Here is a 22,389-nt window from a genome sequence, read left to right as displayed (position 1 = left end):
CTGCATCCACCGGTGGCCGCGGGTAACCTCAGTGACAGCAGCTGATCGCACGGCTGTCTTCATTTGCTGCATGGAGGTGACCGGAGCGGCTGTGTCTGCTGCGGCTCCGGTCACCTCCATGCAGCTGCGGTGGAAGCGACGCTGGATCATCCTGGATTACGCCGGACAAGGAGGGCTTTTTGGGGCTGATTAAAGTGGTGAACCAGGGTATATGTGTGTGTTTTTATTTCGAATAAAGGATTTTTTTCTGGTGTGTGTGTGTTTATTTACTGTAACTTACAGATTAATCATGGAGGGTGTCTCATAGACGCCTGACATGATTAATCTAGGACTTATTGGCAGCTATGGGCTGCCAATAACTCCTTATTACCCCGATTTGCCAACGCACCAGGGCAAATCGGGAAGAGCCGGGTACAGTCCCAGAACTGTCGCATCTAATGTATGCGGCAATTCTGGGCGGCTGTTGGCTGATATTGTTAGGGTGGGGGGCTCCCCATAACGTGGAGCTCCCCATCCTGAGAATACCAGCCTTCAGCCGTATGGCTTTATCTGGCTGGTTTTAAAAATGGGGGGAACCGCACGCCGTTTTTTTTAATTATTTAATTATTTATTTCACTACACAGTATAGACACGCCCACCGGCTGCTGTGATTGGGTGCAGTGTGACACCTGTCACTCAGAGTGGGGGCGTGTCTCACTGTAACCAATCATAGGCGCCGGTGGGCGGGGAAAGCAGGGAATAGGAGATTGTTTAATGGGCGGCCGGCTTTTTCAAAACAGTAAAAGCCGCCGGAGCAGTGTGAATGCCGTGCAGCGCCGGGGATTGGTGAGTATATGAGAGAGGGGGATAGACTGACATGGACAGAGTGAGGGACAGAGATAGTGACCGACTGACAGAGATTAGTGAATGACAGACATTGTGAGGCGCTTCAGAACGCAGCTTTTCAGCTGCGCTCTGAAGCAGACCTTTTTTACGCTGCGGTGCAGAGCGCACACCTGCGCACATAGCATCAGACAACAAAATCGTATGAGGGATGTCACACGTTACAATTCACTAGGTTCTTGCAACAAAACGCTCAATTCTAGAGAATGATACGATGTGTTTGCGATCAACGGTTTTGCGTTCAATCCTGATCGCATGTAGCTGTCACACGCAGATACGTCACAAACGATGCCGGATGTGCGTCACTTACAACTTGACCCCAACGACGGATTGTGAGATATATTGAAGCGTGTGTAGCGGGCTTTAGGGAGATCAACATATCCACTGCGGAGACACCATTACGTGTCAGCCCCACTCCAGCATACACCGGCTCCCGGTACACATGTGCAGGGAGCCGGCTGACGCCTCGCCCGCTCAGCCCCGCTCCAGCGTACACCGGCTCCCAGTCGCCCGCTCTTCCCCGCCACACGTTGGCACGCTCGCCCCCGGCGGACATAACCTTGCGATGCTGGGATCGTAACCGAGCCGGTGTACGCTGGTAACCATGATACACATCGCGTAACTATAGGAAGCGCTTCTCTTAGTTACCGGATGTGTATCATGGTTACCAGCGTACACCGGCTCCCGATACACATGTGCAGGGAGCCGGCTGACGCCTCGCCCGCTCAGCTCCGCCCACGGCACACGTTGCCACGCTCTGACCCGCTCCCGGCGGCCCCAGCATGGAGGATGGAGCTCGATGGGGGGTGTGCAGCATGGAGGATGGAGCACGATGGGGGGTGTGCAGCATGGGAGATGTAGCACGATGCGGGGTGCACAGCATGGGGGATGGAGCACGATGGGGGGTGCGCAGCATGGGAGATGGCGCACGATGGGGGGTGTGCAGCATGGGAGATGGCGCACGATGGGGGGTGTGCAGCATGGGAGATGGAGCACGATGGGGGATGGAGCACGATAGGGGGTGCGCAGCATGGGGGTTGGAGTACAATAGGGGGTGCGCAGCATGGGGGATGGACCACGATGAGGGGTGCGCAGCATGGGGGATGGAGCATGATGGGGGTGCACACCTCCCCCCAAAACACACACACACACCGCTTCACGCGCACCGCACAACACACCACATATACACTGGGAACCACAAACACCGCCCTACACAGACACCCACACAGACAACGCCGCACACACACAACACCCAACACACAAACACCGCGGCATACATAAATATACGCACATACCGCGCAACACACACACTGCACAAAACATACCTCCCCCAAAACACACACACGCACTCCGCACCCACACAAACCGCACAACACACACAGCATCACAGACACAGAACACTGCAGACACACAGCGCTCCACAAACAATGCAACACACAACGCAACACACATACAACACCGCTCACACCCCCCCACCCAGACAATACCCAGAACATTTACAGCGCCCTACACAAACACTTGGTAACTACACACAACATATATATATATATATATATATATATATATATATATATATATATATATATATATATATATATATATATATATATATATATATATATATATATATTATATATATAATATTTTGTAGGTGATATTTATATATATATATTTATATTTAATTTCTTTTTTTTTAAATAAACTTAAATTATTGAAAAAAATAGAACATATATAATTTGACACTTTCTTTTTGTCTTTACACAGAACACATAGTTAGAAGACTATTGATATCTAGAATTGCTGAAATAATTGCAGTGTTTAGCAGTCACGTTGCAGGATACTTTGTCTTTCCTCAATTCTAGCATGCAAAGTGTTTGGCTCGTTATATTAAGCATGTAGCATTAAGCCTGGATTTTTGTATTGTATCTTGTTTTCCAGCTTTAAACCAAATGAAGGTGTCATAATCATTGGAGCAACAAACTTTCCAGAAGCCTTGGACAAGTACGTATCCAACACTAATTTGTATTTACTTTTTCTTTGTCGCTCCATTGGGAGACCCAGACAATTGGTGTATAGCTTCTGCCTCCGGAGGCCACACAAAGTATTACACTTTAAAAAGTGTAACCCCTCCCCCCTGCCTATACACCCTCCCGTGCATCACGGGCTCCTCAGTTTTATGCTTTGTGTGGAAGGAGGCACACATCCACTCATCATCTCACAGAAGGAGTTGTGAAACCGGAGCCTCGGTCACTAGTGGGCCCCTCGGCTCAGGTAGAATCCCTTGCTCCCCCTGTCCAGGCGGCAGGGACAGAGTTTGCAGTTTTTGCTGAAAAACTCTCTGAGTCACTCTCACAATCCATGGCTCAGCCTATGGACAAATGGTCTGCCAAGCTGCTTGAAGCTTTGCAGTCCAGACCGGTCCCTACACAGGCCCCAGGCCCTGTTGGATCTTCACCCCCAGGCCCCTCTCTGCCCGCGCTGCAGTACGTTCCCAGGGGGGGCCCTAGGTCTCACGTGGAGGACTCCGGCCCGGACCACAGTCCCAGACCGGCTAAGCGGGCACGCTGGGAATCTTCCCCGACTTCTTCACGCTGCTCAGGTTCCCAGCGTGAGGACTCTCTGGAGGACGAGGCGGACGTCGCTGCTCAGGGCTCTGACACTGACGTTGCCCTCAATCTTGATACACCTGAAGGGGACGCCATAGTAAATGATCTTATCTCGTCCATCAACCAGGTGTTAAATATCTCTCCCCCACCGCCACCTGTGGAGGAGTCGACTTCTCAGCAGGAGAAACACCAGTTTCGGTTCCCTAAACGTACACGGAGTGCGTTTTTCGATCACTCTAACTTCAGAGATGCTGTCCAGAAGCCCAGAGCGGTTCCGGACAAGCACTTTACTAAGCGCCTTACTGACACACGTTACCCCTTCCCTTCTGACGTTGTTAAGGGTTGGGCTCAATGTCCCAAGGTGGATCCCCCAGTCTCTAGATTGGCGGCTAGATCTGTGGTATCGGTTGCAGATGGATCATCGCTAAAGGATGCCACTGACAGGCAGATAGAGCTTCTGATGAAATCCATCTATGAAGCCACGGGCGCGTCTTTTGCCCCGGCCTTTGCAGCCGTGTGGGCACTACAAGCTATCTCAGCTTGTCTGGCTGAGATTAATGCGGTTACACGTAATTCTGCTCCGCAGGTTACGTCTTTGACTTCCCAGGCGTCAGTTTTTTCTTCCTACGCCATGAACGCAGTTTTAGACTCTGCTAGCCGTACAGCGGTGGCATCTGCTAACTCTGTGGCAGTCCGCAGGGCCATGTGGCTGCGCGAATGGAAGGCAGATTCGGCCTCCAAGAGGTTCTTAACCGGTTTGCCGTTTGCTGGTGACCGATTGTTTGGCGAACGATTGGATGAGATTATTAAGGAATCTAAGGGAGGGGACTCCTCCTTACCCCAGTCCAAACCAAAGAGACCTCAGCAACGACAGATACAATCGAGGTTTCGGTCCTTTCGTCCCTCCGCCAAGCCCCAATCCTCTTCGTCCAGCAGGCCGGAGAAAGGCCGGAGGAACTCATATGCGTGGCGGGCTAAGTCACGCCCCCAAAAGGCCGCAGGAGGCACTGCTTCCAAGGCGGCCTCCTCATGACTCTCTGCATCCCCGAACCGCATCCTCGGTCGGTGGCAGGCTCTCCCGCTTTTGCGACGCCTGGTGGCCACATGTTCAAGACCGATGGGTGAGAGACATTCTGTCTCACGGTTACAGGATAGAGTTCAGCTCTCGTCCTCCGACTCGTTTCTTCAGAACATCTCCGCCCCCTGAGCGAGCCGATGCACTTTTTCAGGCGGTGAACGCTCTGAAAACAGAAGGAGTTGTGATCCCTGTTCCCCTCCAGGAACATGGTCGCGGCTTTTACTCCAACTTGTTTGTGGTGCCAAAGAAGGACGGCTCGTTCCGTCCCGTTCTGGACCTCAAACTACTCAACAGACATGTGAGCACCAGACGGTTTCGGATGGAATCTCTCCGCTCTGTCATCGCTTCAATGTCACAAGGAGACTTCCTAGCATCAATCGACATCAAGGATGCTTATCTCCATGTGCCGATCGCACCCGAACATCAACGCTTTTTGTGCTTCGCCATCAGGGACGAACACCTTCAGTTCGTGGCATTGCCTTTCGGCCTGGCGACAGCTCCACTGGTGTTCACCAAGGACATGGCATCTGTTGTGGCGGTCCTACACTCTCAGGGACACTCGGTGATTCCCTACTTAGACGATCTTCTGGTCAGGGCACCCTCTCAGTTGGCGTGTCAAAACAGCCTTTCCGTCGCTCTGGCGACTCTCCAGCAGTTCGGATGGATCATCAACTTTCCAAAATCCAAGTTGACACCGATCCAATCACTGACGTTCCTTGGGATGGAGTTTCATACTCAGTCAGCGGTGGTTATGCTACCGCTGGACAAACAGCTTTCTCTGCAGGCAGGGGTGCAATCTCTTCTTCGGGGTCAGTCACACCCCTTGAGGCGCCTCATGCACTTCCTGGGGAAGATGGTGGCAGCGATGGAGGCAGTGCCCTTCGCACACTTCCATCTGCGGCCACTCCAGTGGGACATTCTCCGACAATGGGACAGGAGGTCGACCTCACTCGACAGGAACGTCTCTTTCCCTTGCAACCAAGACGTCACTTCAGTGGTGGCTCCTTCCCAACTCTCTGTCCCAGGGGAAATCCTTCCTACCCCCCACCTGGGCTGTGGTCACGACGGACGCGAGCCTGTCAGGGTGGGGGGCGGTTTTTCTCCACCACAGGGCTCAGGGAACCTGGACTCCGATAGAGTCATCCCTTCAGATCAATATTCTGGAGATAAGGGCAGTGTATCTAGCCCTATTGGCCTTTCATCGGTGGCTGGAGGGCAGGCAGATCCGAATCCAGTCGGACAACGCCACGGCCGTCGCGTACATCAACCACCAAGGCGGCACTCGCAGTCGTCAAGCCTTCCAGGAAGTCCGACGAATTCTGCAGTGGGTGGAAGCCACAGCTTCCACCATCTCCGCAGTTCACATCCCGGGCGTAGAAAACTGGGAAGCAGATTTTCTCAGCCGACAGGGCATGGACGCGGGGGAATGGTCTCTTCACCCAGAGAGCTCTGGCGGCGGACGCATTAGTTCAGGATTGGTAGCAGTTTCAACTTCCCTATCTGTTTCCTCCTCTGGCGATGCTCCCCAGAGTGCTGCGCAAAATCAGATCCGACTGTCGTCGCGCCATTCTCGTCGCTCCAGATTGGCCGAGGCGGTCGTGGTACCCGGATCTGTGGCATCTCACGGTGGGTCAACCGTGGGCGCTCCCAGACCGCCCAGACTTTCTGTCTCAAGGGCCGTTTTTCCATCTGAATTCTGCGGCCCTCAACCTGACTGTGTGGCCATTGAGTCCTGGCTCCTAGCGTCCTCAGGGTTATCTCAAGATGTCATTGCCACTATGAGACAGGCCAGGAAACCAACGTCCGCCAAGATCTATCACAGGTCTTGGAGGATCTTCTTATCCTGGTGCTCTGACAAGGGTTTTACTCCCTGGCCCTTTGCCTTACCCACTTTTCTTTCATTCCTTCAATCCGGAATGGACAAGGGTTTGTCTCTCGGCTCTCTCAAGGGACAAGTATCGGCGCTTTCCGTATTTTTTCAAAAGCGTCTAGCCAGGCTTCCACAGGTCCGCACGTTCTTGCAGGGAGTTTGCCACATAGTCCCACCTTACAAGCGTCCGCTGGAACCCTGGGACCTCAACAGGGTGCTAACGGCTCTTCAGAAACCACCTTTCGAGCCGCTGCGGGAGGTCTCTTTATCACGTCTTTCGCAGAAGGTGGCTTTTCTAGTGGCAGTTACATCGCTCCGTAGAGTGTCGGAGCTGGCAGCGCTGTCATGCAAAGCCCCCTTCCTTGTTTTTCACCAGGATAAGGTGGTTCTGCGTCCTGTCCCGGAATTTCTCCCTAAGGTGGTATCCCCGTTTCATCTCAATCAGGATTTCTTTGTCGCTCCATTGGGAGACCCAGACAAATGGGTGTATAGGCTATGCCTCCAGAGGCCACACAAAGTATTACACTAAAAGTGTAAAGCCCCTCCCCTTCTGCCTATACACCCCCCGTGCTCCCACGGGCTCCTCAGTTTTTTTGCTTTGTGCGAAGGAGGCAGACATGCACGCACAGCTCCAGATTGGTCAGCAGCAGCTGCTGACTATGTCGGATGGAAGAAAAGTGGGCCCATATAGGGCCCCCAGCATGCTCCCTTCTCACCCCACTCTTGTCGGCGGTGTTGTTAAGGTTGAGGTATCCATTGCGGGTACGGAGGCTGGAGCCCACATGCTGTTTTCCTTCCCCATCCCCCTTAGGGCTCTGGGTGAAGTGGGATCCTATCGGTCTCCAGGCACTGAGACCCTGCTTCATCCACAACTCCTGAGGAGCCTGCTGGATAGGAGCCGGGTATCGTTCAGGGACATGGCCCTGCTACTTTAAGGTACTCTGTGTCCCCGTGGGGACCGCGCACAGCAACACTCCAGCATTGCTGGGTGTGCTAGTGCACCGGGGACCGCGGCGCTGACCGCGTTTGTGCCATTATACACTGCAGCGTCGCTGAGTGTATTTGTGTATGGGGACTACCGCGCTGACCGCCGCTGCCATTGTTTTTACTGAGGCGCGGCTGGGACTGTTAGTGCGCCGGGGACTCTGCGCCGGCCGCGCTTTTACGGCGGCCGCGCTTATAACTCGAGTCCCCGGCTTTTGGGCCTAGTCTCTTTCTCTTCCCGCCCCCAGCCCTGCCAGTCAGGGGAAGGGCGGGACGCTGTACAGCACGGCAGCACTGAGGGCTGGAGCATGTTTTACATACTCCACCCCCCTCACTGTGCACAGTGAGGCACCAGCTCCCGCACTTTCTGGGTCACGCCCACGGCTCCCTCCTCTCCTCAGGACGCCGGCAGCCATTCCTGTCAGCTCCTAGGACGCTGCAGAGGGGAGACAAACTCTGGGGGAACCAGGCAGGGATTCTGGTGGCCACACAACCGCTTTAAGCGGGCGGTAAGCAGCACCTGAGGTGCTGGCCCCACTTGTGCAGAAGTGTGATTATAGTTTATATGTTCTATCTCAGCGGGTCAAGCCCAAATTGACGCACTCATGTTAGATCTGGTGAGAGCACTCAGACTCTACATTTCTCGTACGGCGCCCCTGCGCCGCTCAGATGCACTCTTTGTCCTTGTCGCTGGCCAGCGTAAAGGGTCACAGGCTTCCAAATCAACCCTGGCTCGGTGGATCAAGGAACCAATTCTCGAAGCTTACCGTTCTGCTGGGCTTCCGGTTCCCTCAGGGCTGAAGGCCCATTCTACCAGAGCCGTGGGTGCGTCCTGGGCTTTGAGGCACCAGGCTACGGCTCAGCAGGTGTGTCAGGCGGCTACCTGGTCGAGCCTGCACACTTTCACGAAACACTATCAGGTGCATACCTATGCTTCGGCGGATGCCAGCCTAGGTAGACGAGTCCTTCAGGCGGCGGTTGCCCACCTGTAGGAAGGGGCCGTTTTACGGCTCTATTACGAGGTATTATTTTACCCACCCAGGGACTGCTTTTGGACGTCTCATTTGTCTGGGTCTCCCAATGGAGCGACAAAGAAGAAGGGAATTTTGTTTACTTACCGTAAATTCCTTTTCTTCTAGCTCCAATTGGGAGACCCAGCACCCGCCCCTGTTTTTTTTGTGTACACATGTTGTTCATGTTGAATGGTTTCAGTTCTCCGATAGTCCTTCGGATTGAATTTACTTTAAACCAGTTTATAATTTTTTCCTCCTTCTTGCTTTTGCACCAAAACTGAGGAGCCCGTGGGAGCACGGGGGGTGTATAGGCAGAAGGGGAGGGGCTTTACACTTTTAGTGTAATACTTTGTGCGGCCTCCGGAGGCATAGCCTATACACCCATTTGTCTGGGTCTCCCAATTGGAGCTAGAAGAAAAGGAATTTACGGTAAGTAAACAAAATTCCCTTCATCTCCTTACCTTCATTTTGCCCTCATCCAGTTCACCAATGTGAAAAGGATTTGCACTCGTTAGATTTAGTGAGAGCACTCCGGCTCTACGTGTCTCGCACGGCGCCCATGCGCCGTTCAGATGCGCTCTTTGTCCTTGTCGCTGGCCAGCGTAAGGGTTCGCAGGCTTCCAAGTCAACCTTGGCTCGATGGATCAAGGAACCGATTCTTGAATCCTACCGTTCTTCTGGGCTTCCACCTCCTTCAGGGTTGAAAGCCCATTCTACCAGAGCCGTGGGTGCGTCCTGGGCACTGCGGCACCGGGCTACGGCTCAGCAGGTGTGTCAGGCAGCTACCTGGTCTAGTCTGCACACTTTCACAAAACACTATCAGGTGCATACCTATGCTTCGGCAGACGCCAGTCTAGGTAGGCGAGTCCTTCAGGCGGCTGTTGCCCACCTGTAAGAGGGGGTCGTTTTTCGGCTCTTTTTATTGAGGTATTCTTTTACCCACCCAGGGACTGCTTTTGGACGTCCCAATTGTCTGGGTCTCCCAATGGAGCGACAAAGAAGAAGGGAATTTTGTTTACTTACCGTAAATTCCTTTTCTTCTAGCTCCTATTGGGAGACCCAGCACCCGCCCCTGTTCCCTTCGGGCTGTTGTTCTTTTGTGTACACATGTTGTTCATGTTGAATTGTTCTTTTGGTTCATGGTTTTCAGTTCTCCGAACATCCTTCGGATTGAATTTACCTTAGACCAATTTATAAGTTTCCTCCTTCCTGCTTTTGCACCAAAACTGAGGAGCCCGTGATGCACGGGAGGGTGTATAGGCAGAGGGGAGGGGTTACACTTTTTAAAGTGTAATACTTTGTGTGGCCTCCGGAGGCAGAAGCTATACACCAATTGTCTGGGTCTCCCAATAGGAGCTAGAAGAAAAGGAATTTACGGTAAGTAAACAAAATTCCCTTCTTTTTGGACTGCTCAGTTCTATAGAAGTGAATGGAACTGAACGGCAATACAAAACACAGCCTGTAGGCAAGTGTTGCAAGGTTTTTTGAAAAAAACTGACCTTTTTTTTTTTTGTTTTTTTTTTAAATCCTATATAAACCCTTTTATTTAGTAACTAAAGTTCCCAATGGGAGCAATGGCTGTGTGGACCAAAGTTATTATTCAATATTGCAGTGATTAGCAGTCAGCAAACTAATGCAGGGTGAAATTTGGGACAGATGAGGTTCATATGATCTTCTTTCCCTCTGCATAGTGCCTTAGTTCGCCCTGGTCGTTTTGATATGCAGGTGACCGTCCCCAGACCAGACGTGAAGGGTCGCACAGAAATTCTGAAATGGTATCTCTGCAAAATCAAGTATGACCAATGTAAGTTTTCACATTTACTTACAACATTGTGCAACATAAGTTAATTTCTATAGAGTTCTAAAAAGCTGTAATGATTGAGGAGCAGGCTCTCATAGCTGATTTTATGTACACAGCCCAGATCACCATCTGCATACATTCACTAAAAGTTAGGGATATATGGCTTTCAAGTGAAATTTCAGGATGATCCTAAAATGCCCTTGTACCTTTTCAGGTGACCTTAATGTGACCTTCTCTAATCTTTTGGATGCACATGTCCAACTGTTCAATGTTTCAGGACTTATTTGCACAACTTCCTGTTCTCTAACAAGGAGCTTAATGACAAAATTCACAGAAGGTGTTTGATCCATTAATTGTCCATTAAATTTCGGGTTTTAGTTAGAATTAATATTTAATCAGTCTTCCTCCTCATCATGCTGTTCACATTTTGACATCATGAAACCAGGACGATACTTAACAATTGATTCCCCCCTACCTCACTGCGCCATTGCGAGGCTTCAAGTAGGATGTTCTCAGATGGAAGTGGCCACTGAGCTTAGAGTGTCACAGAGTGCAACCTGCTGATGACAACAGAGAGACTGGAAGAGTCACAGAAGTGGACGTCCTTTGGCCACTTCCCACACCAATGACCACTTCATTGTGCACAATGCCCTTTGGTACCAGATGATGAATATCACACAACTTCAGGCACGTTGAAGGGCGGTGAGAGGCATTAAAGTGTCACATCAGACCATTAAACTGTCTGTGTGCTATGCTGCAAAGGGTGCCTGACCACACCACCAGGCACACTCGTCAAGTAAGCTGTACGAGGGACCAGAGGGCCTCTGTGCTGGTCACTGATAAAAGTTTATTTATGCTGAGCAAAAGTGATGGCTGCCAACTGTTAGAGACCTCAAAGAGAGCGCTATGCATCAGCCATTGTTGTCACCAAACGAGCCTTTGATGGTTGTGGTGTTACAGTGTGTGGACCAGTGTGTCTAGTCAACACAGAACTGTCCTACACTGTGTGAATGATAGAGTGATAGCCGCTGCTACCTGAATAATATCCTTAATCCAGTCATTGTGCCTCTGCATGAACAACACCGGCCTAATTTGTTCTTCATGAACGACAATGCAACCTCGGAAGATCTCAACACAGGGAGTAAATCGTCAAATTAATTATACAAGAAAAAAAATTTCAAACATTGAACATGTGTGCATGAGCAATTAACGAAGTGACAACGTTAGAAATTCAAAACAAACTCAATTTTTTAAATTTCTAATGTTGTCACTTCGTTAATTGATCATGCACACATGATCCATTTCAGTTCAATGTTTGAATTATTACAGTGAAGTGCGGTTATGCCACTTTTTGGACAATTTATTGTAAGTTACAAGAAAAAAAATGTAGAAGAGGAGGTTTGGCTTTACTTTCCTTCAGCGATATGGTATGCATGCAAACCATCTGGAGATCTTTTAGAAATATCTCTTCAAGTCTGAAGATGGCCTGGAAGTGAGTAGTACAATAATTCCATATCCTGCATGTGTAAAGGGGGATTTACACGCAACGATATCGCTAACGATATGTCGTCGGGGTCACGGAATTCGTGACGCACATCCGGCGTCGTTAGCGACATCGTTGCGTGTGACACCGATCAGCGAGTGTTAACGATCAGAAATACTCCCCTAAATGTTGATCGTTGACACGTCTTTCATTTCCCGAAAATCGTTGCTGGTGCTGGATGCAGGTTGTTGGTCGTTCCTGAGGCAGCACACATCGCTACATGTGACACCCCGGGAACGAGGAACAACGTACCTGCGTCCTGCCGGCAATGAGGTTGGCGTGTTGGTAATGCGGCTGGTCTCCGCCCCTCCGCTTCTATTGGCGGGCCACTGTGTGACGTCGTTGTGACGGCGCACGAACCTCCCCCTTAAAGAGGTAGTTTGCCGCCCACAGCGACGTCGCTAGGAAGGTAAGTATGTGTGACGGGTCCTAGCGATATTGTGCGCCACGGGCAGTGATTTGCCCGTGACGCACAAACGACGGGGGCGGGTGCTTTCGGTAGCGATGTCACAGCGTGTAAAGCACCCTTTAGTCTTAAGCTTCATGCCGAATATGGGTCCATTTTGACCCTCCTAGTAATGATAATAGCAATTACTACCATTAAAGGGGTTGTCTTGTGTCACACCGGTAGCTGTAATCTAGGAAAAAGACTGATGGCACATCCTACCTTTCTAATGTGAACAGGTGCAAACTGAACATGAAACGGCATAACAAAGTAACAAAAAGGAGACTATTGCACTCTGTAGTGCTAAGATATGTGGAACAATGAATATGGGAATATAGACATGCAATACTGCTATGGAAAACATGTAAAAATTGAGACATTTGGCACACACAAAATGGCTAGTTTTATGTGAGCCCAACAGCCAGGCGAACTCATAAGGAACTGAGTGGCCCTAATTGCATCATGTCTGCAGATACCTGCTAGGAATCGTGGACTTTATCCTATGTATTCTGATGGGACATGTGCACGATACCTGCCAGCTTGCATACATGGCTGGCAGGTTTGTGCAGATGCGACCTAATCAGCGACAGTCGCTTCCCGATACAAAAGTAACCTTAGCCTTTATTAAGAAAGGAGCCTCAAACTTATAATAGTGCAGATTCCGCGTCTGGACACCTCTGCCTTTGTTTCGACACAGGAGACCTTCTTGTGACGGAAAACTTGAACATGGTGGAGTGTAAGGGGGCTGGCGGGTAAGCTAATTTTTACATTGGCTATGACCGAGGCCGGCGTAGTTATAAAAATGAGCCCGTCAGCCAGATTGTCTGCAGGTCTCAGCACCTTTCTTAATTCAGTGTATTAATTTCACTTCTTTTTATTTTCACTTGCACACATTAAGGCCTCTTTCACACGTTCGTGAAAAACCACGCACGATTTTCATGGACATGTCAGAGGTGTGTTTTGCCCTCCGTGAGCCGTGTTTATGGCCTACGTGTGTTCTCCGTGTGTTATCCGTGATAACAACGGAGTACGGGAACTTTCTTTGTCGCTCCATTGGGAGACCCAGACAATTGGGTGTATAGCTTATGCCTCCGGAGGTCACACAAAGCATTACACTTAAAAGTGTAAACCCCTCCCCTCTGCCTATACACCCCCCCCGTGCATCACAGGCTCCTCAGTTTTATTGCTTTGTGGAAGGAGGCACACATCCACGCAAGCTCCACATTTTAGTCAGCAGCAGCTGCTGACTATATCGGATGGAAGAAAAGTGGGCCCATACAGGGCCCCCAGCATGCTCCCTTCTCACCCCACTCGGGTCGACGGTGCTGTTAAGGTTGAGGTACCCATTGCGGGTACATAGGCAGGAGCCACATGCTGTTTTCCTTCCCCATCCCTTAGGGGCTCTGGGTGAAGTGGGATCCTGACCGGTCACCAGGCACTGGGACCGCGCTCCCTCCGCAGCCCCTGGGGGAATCTGCTGGACAGGAGACCGGGTATCATCAGGGACAAGGCCCTGCTACTCTGAGGTACTCTGTGTCCCCTTGGGGACGGCGCATAGAGCGCCTGTGTAATGGACACTGCAGCAGCTGCTGGGTGTGTTGGTGCGCCGGGACTACCGCGCTGGCCGCGCTTGTTTGCCGGCCGCGCTTATAACTTTAGTCCCCGGCTTTTGCGGCCTAGTGCCGCATATTCCCGCCCCCGGGCCTGCCAGTCAGGGGTAAGGGCGGGACGCTGCACTGGACGTCAGCGCTGAGGGCAGGAGCATACTTTGTATCCTCCTCCCCCCTCACTGAGCACTGTGGGGCACCAGATTCCCGCACTTTTACAGGCACGCCCACGGCTCCCTCCTCCTCTCTGAACGCCGGCAGCCATTGCTATCAGCACTTCAGACGCTGGAGAACTTCAGAGGGGAGACAACTGAGCTCCACAGCTCTGGGAGGCCCAGGCAGGGAATCTGGTGGTCACACAACCGCTGAGAGCGGTCGGTAAGCCGCACCTGTTACTAGGTGCTGGTCCCCCCGGGTGCCGAAGTGTATATTTATATGCTTATATTGTATACATTTACTCTGTACGGCCACACTGTTAGCGTTTGGCTATATACCCTCACTGATTGCTCTAAGAGGAGAAACAGCATGTCGTCTGCAAAAAGCAAGGGTGCCAAGGCACAGGCTTATTTTGCAACCTGTACCTCATGTGCGGCAATGCTTCCTGCAGGTTCCACCTACCCTCATTGTGTGCAATGCTCGGCCCCTGTGACACTCACTCAGCCGGAGTCTCAGCCACTGGTGGGACCCCCGGCCCAGGTGGAACCTCCGGCCCCCACTGTCCAGGTGACAGTGACAGAGTTTGCAGTATTTGCTGACAAACTTTCTGAGTCTATGGATAGATGGTCTGCTAAGATACTAGAAGCTTTGCAGTCCAGACCTGTAACATAGGCCCCGGGCACTGTTGATTCATTGCCCCCATGCCCCCCTCGGTCGGAGCAGCAAAGTGCTCCTGGGGCGACTCATAGGTCCCACGGGGAGGACTCCGACACGGACCGCAGTCCCAGACCGACTAAGCGGGCTCGCTGGGAGCTTCCCTCGACTTCATCTCACTGTTCAGGGTCTCAGCATGAGGATTCTCTGGAAGATGAAGCGGATGCGGCAGATCAGGGCTCTGATCCTGACGCCGCGCTCAACCTTGATACGCCTGAAGGGGACGCCATAGTAAACGACCTTATAGCGTCCATCAACCAGGTGTTAGATCTTTCTCCTCCACCCCTTCCGATTGAGGAGTCAGCTTCTCAGCAGGAGAAATTTCATTTTAGGTTTCCCAAACGTACACTGAGTGCGTTTCTTGATCACTCCGACTTCAAAGATGCAGTCCTGAAGCACCGAGCTTTTCCGGATAAGCGCTTTACTAAGCGCCTTCATGACACACGTTATCCCTTCCCCCCTGACGTAGTCAAGGGTTGGGCTCAGTGTCCCAAGGTGGATCCTCCAGTCTCTAGACTGGCGGCCAGATCCATAATTGCAGTGGCAGATGGTGCATCACTCAAGGATGCCACTGACAGGCAGATAGAGCTCCTGATGAAATCCATCTATGAGGCTATCGGCGCGTCCTTTGCTCCGGCATTTGCAGCCGTATGGGCACTCCAAGCTATCTCAGCTTGTCAGTCTGAGATTAATGCACTCACACGAGCCGCTACTCCGCAGGTTGTGTCATTAACCTCTCAGGCGTCGGCGTTTGCGTCCTACGCCATGAATCCTGTCCTGGACTCTGCGAGCCGTACAGCGGTAGCATCCGCCAATTCAGTGGCAGTCCGCAGGGCCATGTGGCTACGTGAATGGAAGGCAGACTCTGCTTCCAAGAAGTTTTTAACCGGTTTGCCGTTTTCTGGCGACCGCCTGTTTGGCGAGCAATTGGATGAAATCATTAAACAATCCAAGGGTAAGGACTCGTCCTTACCCCAATCCAAACCTAACAGACCTCAACAACGGAAGGTACAATCGAGGTTTCGGTCCTTTCGGCCCTCAAACAGGTCTCAATTCTCCTCGTCCAACAGGCCTCAAAAGGGTCAGAGGAACTCTGATTCATGGCGGTCTAAGGCACGTCCTAAAAAGACCGCCGGAGGAACCGCTCCCAAAGCGGCCTCCTCATGACTTGCGGACTCCCCAAACCGCATCCTCGGTCGGTGGCAGGCTCTCCCGCTTTTGTGACGCCTGGTGCCCACATGTCCAAGACCGATGGGTGAGAGACATTCTGTCTCACGGTTACAGGATAGAGTTCAATTCTCGTCCTCCGATTCGTTTCTTCAGAACATCTCCGCCCCCCGAGCGAGCCGATGCTCTTCTTCAGGCGGTGAACACTCTGAAGGCAGAAGGAGTAGTTATCCCCGTTCCCCTTCAGCAATGGGGTCACGGTTTTTACTCCAACTTGTTTGTCGTACCAAAAAAGGACGGATCTTTCCGTCCCGTCCTGGACCTCAAACTGCTCAACAGACACGTGAAAACCAGACGATTCCGGATGGAATCTCTCCGCTCCGTCATCGCCTCGATGTCCCAAGGAGACTTCCTAGCCTCAATCGACATCAGGGATGCTTATCTCCACGTGCCGATTGCACCAGAGCATCAGCGCTTCCTGCGTTTCGCCATCGGGGACGAACACCTTTAGTTCGTGGCACTGCCTTTCGGCCTGGCGACAGCCCCACGGGTCTTCACCAAGGTCATGGCAACAGTAGTAGCAGTTCTGCACTCTCAGGGACACTCGGTGATCCCTTACTTAGACGATCTGCTTGTCAAGGCACCCTCTCGAGTGGCATGCCAACACAGCCTGAACATTGCTCTGGAGACTCTCCAGAGATTCGGGTGGATCATCAATTTCCCAAAGTCAAAATTGACACCGACACAATCGCTGACATATCTCGGGATGGAGTTTCATACTCTCCCAGCGATAGTGAAACTTCCGCTGGACAAACAGCGATCACTACAGACAGGGGTGCAATCTCTCCTCCGAGCCCAGTCGCACCCCTTGAGACGCCTCATGCACTTCCTAGGGAAGATGGTGGCAGCAATGGAGGCAGTTCCATTTGCACAGTTTCATCTGCGTCCTCTTCAATGGGACATTCTCCGCAAATGGGACAGGAAATCGACGTCCCTCGACAGGAACGTCTCCCTTTCTCGGGCAGCCAAGGCCTCCCTTCAGTGGTGGCTTCTTCCCACTTCTTTGTCGAAGGGGAAATCCTTCCTGCCCCCATCCTGGGCTGTGGTCACGACGGACGCGAGTCTGTCAGGGTGGGGAGCTGTCTTCCTCCACCACAGGGCTCAGGGTACCTGGACTCAGCCAGAGTCCTCCCTTCAGATCAATGTTCTGGAGATAAGGGCAGTGTATCTAGCCCTGAAGGCGTTCCAGCCGTGGCTGGAAGGCAGGCAGATCCGAATTCAGTCGGACAACGCCACGGCGGTGGCATACATCAACCACCAAGGCGGCACACGCAGTCGGCAAGCCTTCCAGGAAATTCGGCGGATTCTGCTGTGGGTGGAAGCCACAGCCTCCACCATCTCCGCAGTTCACATCCCGGGCGTGGAAAACTGGGAAGCGGACTTTCTCAGTCGCCAGGGCATGGACGCAGGGGAATGGTCTCTTCACCCGGACATGTTTCAAGAGATCTGTTGCCGCTGGGGGAAGCCGGACGTCGACCTAATGGCGTCCCGGCACAACAACAAGGTCCCGGCATTCATGGCACGGTCTCAAGATCACAGAGCTCTGGCGGCAGACGCCTTAGTTCAGGATTGGTCGCAGTTTCGACTGCCTTATGTCTTTCCTCCTCTGGCACTGCTGCCCAGAGTGTTACGCAAGATCAGGTCCGACTGCCGCCGCGCCATCCTCGTCGCCCCAGACTGGCCGAGGAGGTCGTGGTACCCGGATCTGTGGCATCTCACGGTGGGTCAACCGTGGGCACTACCAGACTGACCAGACTTGCTGTCTCAAGGGCCATTTTTCCATCTGAATTCTGCGGCCCTCAACCTGACTGTGTGGCCATTGAGTCCTGGATCCTAGCGTCTTCAGGGTTATCTCAAGAGGTCATTGCCACTATGAGACAGGCCAGGAAACCAACGTCAGCCAAGATCTACCACAGGACGTGGAGGATCTTCTTATCCTGGTGCTCTGATCAGGGTTTTATTCCCTGGCCATTTGCCTTGCCCACTTTTCTGTCTTTCCTTCAATCCGGAATGGAAAAGGGGCTGTCTCTCGGCTCTCTTAAGGGACAAGTCTCGGCGCTCTCTGTATTTTTTCAAAAGCGTCTAGCAAGGCTTCCGCAAGTACGCACGTTCCTGCAGGGGGTTTGCCACATAGTCCCCCCTTACAAGCGCCCGCTAGAACCCTGGGATCTGAACAGGGTGCTAACGGTTCTTCAGAAACCACCTTTCGAGCCAATGAGAGATATTTCTCTTTCTCGCCTCTCGCAGAAGGTGGTCTTCCTAGTGGCAGTCACATCACTTCGCAGAGTGTCTGAGCTAGCTGCACTGTCATGCAAAGCCCCCTTCCTGGTGTTTCACCAGGACAAGGTGGTTCTGCGTCCGGTTCCGGAATTTCTCCCTAAGGTGGTATCCCCTTTTCATCTCAATCAGGATATCTCCTTACCTTCTTTTTGTCCTCATCCACTTCACCAATGTGAAAAGGATTTGCACTTGTTAGATCTTGTGAGAGCACTCCGGCTCTACATTTCTCGTACGGCGCCCCTGCGCCGCTCGGATGCGCTCTTTGTCCTTGTCGCTGCCCAGCGTAAAGGGTCGCAGGCTTCCAAGTCAACCTTGGCTCGGTGGATCAAGGAACCAATTCTTGAAGCCTACCGTTCTTCTGGCCTTCCGGTTCCTTCAGGACTGAAAGCCCATTCTACCAGAGCCGTGGGTGCGTCCTGGGCATTGCGGCACCAGGCTACGGCTCAGCAGGTGTGTCAGGCGGCTACCTGGTCGAGTCTGCACACTTTCACGAAACACTATCAGGTGCATACCTACGCTTCGGCAGATGCCAGCTTAGGTAGGCGAGTCCTCCAGGCGGCGGTTGCCCACCTGTAGGAAGGGGCCGTCTTTCGGCTCTATTACCGGGGTATTCTTTTACCCACCCAGGGACTGCTTTTGGACGTCCCAATTGTCTGGGTCTCCCAATGGAGCGACAAAGAAGAAGGGAATTTTGTTTACTTACCGTAAATTCCTTTTCTTCTAGCTCCTATTGGGAGACCCAGCACCCGCCCCTGTTCCCTTCGGGCTGTTGTTCTTTTGTGTACACATGTTGTTCATGTTGAATGGTTCTTTGGTTCATGGTTTAAGTTCTCCGAACATCCTTCGGATTGAATTTACCTTAGACCAATTTATAAGTTTCCTCCTTCCTGCTTTTGCACCAAAACTGAGGAGCCCGTGATGCACGGGGGGGTGTATAGGCAGAGGGGAGGGGTTCACACTTTTAAGTGTAATGCTTTGTGTGACCTCCGGAGGCATAAGCTATACACCCAATTGTCTGGGTCTCCCAATAGGAGCTAGAAGAAAAGGAATTTACGGTAAGTAAACAAAATTCCCTTCTTCTGCTCACCTGTCCTTGGCGTCGCTGTCCGTGGTGCTGATCTTCAGTCCCCGCTGCTGCAACTTCCGGCCTCAGTGAAGTGAATATGCAATGAGCATAATGAGCGGCGGTCGGAAGCAAGTGACAGCAGCGGCAGAGACAGGAGGGCTGGAGAAGGTGAGTAATGTGTTTTTGTTTTATTTTCTAAAAGACGTGTGTTTTCTCTGGCGCGTGTCACACGGAACACCTCCGTGTGGGCCGCTTGTGTTCCGTGTGAGACTCGTGATGCCGGAGAAAAACTGACATGTTGACATGTGGCGCACACGGGCACACGTATGCTCCACACGGTCCATGGCAGAACACGCACATGAGCGCAGACCCATTGATTTTAATGGGTCTACGTGTGCCCGTGTCTCCGTTACCTGAGGAAAAGGACCAAACACGTGCCGGAGACAAGGATGTGTGAAAGAGGCCTAAAACAGTATTTTATGATATAAATTTTACTGGACAGTGTTGTTAACATGCGAATGAAAATTATAAAATTGTTATCGCAATCTTATAGCTGTTGATGCTGAAATAATCGCTCGTGGCACTGTGGGATTTTCTGGAGCCGAGCTGGAGAATCTGGTTAACCAGGCTGCCCTGAAAGCTGCCGTGGATGGGAAAGATATGGTGACCATGAGGGAGCTCGAGTTTGCCAAGGATAAAATACTTATGGGTATGTAATGTGCTTCCACGTACATAAATGCTGATGGCCTGGCATGGTCCCTACCTGGAAAGTAAAAGCATCAGAATGGTAGAAGTCATATGGGATCGCACAATTCTGCTGCAGCAGCTGCTGATGTGGTATTACATGGAGCCATACAAATGATAGGGCAAGGAAATACATGTTCACGTGAATTCTCCTTACCAGGACCTGCTTTTGCATTAGCTGTCCAAATGGGCAAATAGTGCTGAGTCCTTAAGAGGGTACCCTCTCCATTATGGCATAGAGGAGAGCCATTATCCTAATCGGAAAACCTCATTAAAGGAGGTTTCCTGGACTTTGAGATTGAGGATTCTTCCTAATCAGTATCGGATCGGTCTGGCACATGACTGGTTGTCAGTTTGCGGCTGGGTCTTGTAGCAGTATGATATTGATGGCCTTTTCCAAGGATAGGACCTCAGTATGTCATTTAAAGGCAATCTGTCACCAGGTTTTTGCGACCTAATCTGAGAGCAGCATAATGTAGGGGCAGACATCCTGATTCCAGCAATATGTTACTATGGCTAGTTTTACACATCCGTCTTTTCACCAGTTCCGACGCACGCCAGTACAGTGTATACAGTACAGTGGCAGCATGACAAGCTCCGGTCACAGCGCTGCCACTTTACTGTGTACACTGTACTGGCATGCGCCGAAACCGGCAAAACTGCGAAAAGCCGGATGTGTGAAACCGGCCTTACTGGGCTGCTTATTGTAGTTTTGATAAAATCACTGTTTAATCAGCAGTAAATTACGATTACAGGACTACTTGGAATTCTGCCAGGTAGTCCAGCATCTTTATGAGCTCTGTATAACTGCTCGATCTGCAGCAGAGAAACATTGCTTTCATCAAAATGACCGCAAACAGCTCAGTAAGTGACACATCGCTGGAATCAGGGTCTCTGTCTCTACATTATGCTGCTCTCAGATGGGGGAGCAAAAACCTGATGACAAATTCCCTTTAAGGGTAAGTAATGTTTAATAAATTATATAACTTTAGATTAAACTTACAGATGCCCTGTTATGCTTAGTGCCGGGCCTGTGGGGGAGGGGGGTTGTACATGATACAGGATTTTGTGTGCTGCATTAGACATAACACAGCATATCAGTTTTGAGTGGAGTGTTCCTTTAAGTCCCATGCCATTCCTCATCTTGGGTTCAAATGTTTTTGTTTTTTTTTGTTGTTTGTCTTGTACTTCTTTTTATCATCACCTGATCCATGGATTTAGCATACCTGTGAATTATTATTATTAATAATAATAATAATAATAATAATAATAAAAATATAATAATAATAATAATAATAATAATAATAATTAGTACATCTGTATTTTAATATATTTCTTTGTCGCTCTATTGGGAGACCCAGACAATTGGGTGTATAGCTTCTGCCTCCGGAGGCCACACAAAGTATTACACTTTAAAAAGTGTAACCCCTCCCCTCTGCCTATACACCCTCCCGTGCATCACGGGCTCCTCAGTTTTATGCTTTGTGTGGAAGGAGGCACACATCCACTCATCTTCTTATTTTAGTTATATCGGTTGGAAGAAAAGTGGGCCCCCACGGGGCCCCCGGCATGTTCCCTTCTCACCCCACTTTGTCGGCGGTGCTGTTAAAGTTGAGGTACCCATTGTGGGTACAAAGGCAGGAGCCTCATGCCGTCTCCTTCACCATCCCTTAGCGGCTCTGGGAGAAGTGGGATCCTCAGCGGTCATCCAGTCACTGGGACCGTGCTCCCTCCGCAGCCCCTGGGGGAAGCTGTCGGACAGGAGTCTGTTTATCCTCAGGGACCGGGCCCTGCATCACTAAGGTACTCTGTACCCCCATGGGGGATGTGCATGGAGCGCCTACATCCCGGACGCTGCAGCAGCTGCTTATTTGTGACGGCCGGCGGACTTCCGCGCCGACCGCGCCTGTTTGTCGGCCGCGGTATTAAATTTAGTCCGCGGCTTCAATTGCGGCCTATTTGCAAAACTCCCGCCCCCGGGCCTGTCTATCAGGGATAAGGGCGGGACTGCCGGCCTGACGTCGGCTGTGAGGGCCAGGGCATCCTATATGTTCCTCCCCCCCTCACTGATCACTGTGGGGACTCCAGATTCCTGCACTTTTTCTAACTCCGCCCCCGGCTTCTCTCCTCCCCTGAGAGCTCCGGCAGCCATTTCTTTGGCATTCTGCCTGTGGAAGTTTTCCTGGACAGAGCTCTGCAACGCTGGGAGACCTAAGGCAGGGAATCTGGAGGACACACACCCCGCTTTTTAGCGGTCGGTAAGCCACACCGGTCACCCGGTGCTGGTCCCCTCAGGGTGCCGGAATAGATACCATATATATTTATATATTTCTGTTCAGTCGGGTTGTATACCCTCCCCATATACCCTCAGTG

General features: G+C 51.4%; 1 protein-coding gene across 1 annotated transcript in view; it reads left to right on the top strand.

The window, feature by feature from the left end:
* YME1L1 (YME1 like 1 ATPase) overlaps positions 1 to 22,389 on the top strand; it is a 171,705-nt gene that overhangs the window by 131,629 nt on the left and 17,687 nt on the right. The window contains exons 12-14 of the mRNA XM_075315530.1: positions 2,821 to 2,883; positions 10,125 to 10,237; positions 19,826 to 19,981. Of these exons, the coding sequence (XP_075171645.1) occupies positions 2,821 to 2,883; positions 10,125 to 10,237; positions 19,826 to 19,981 (332 nt within the window). The remainder of the gene's footprint in view (positions 1 to 2,820; positions 2,884 to 10,124; positions 10,238 to 19,825; positions 19,982 to 22,389) is intronic.

Source organism: Anomaloglossus baeobatrachus, chromosome 6 (genome assembly GCF_048569485.1).
Source record: "Anomaloglossus baeobatrachus isolate aAnoBae1 chromosome 6, aAnoBae1.hap1, whole genome shotgun sequence".
In the NCBI taxonomy this organism is placed as follows: Eukaryota; Metazoa; Chordata; class Amphibia; order Anura; family Aromobatidae; genus Anomaloglossus; species Anomaloglossus baeobatrachus.
This window is presented reverse-complemented; position numbering and strand designations above follow the sequence as displayed.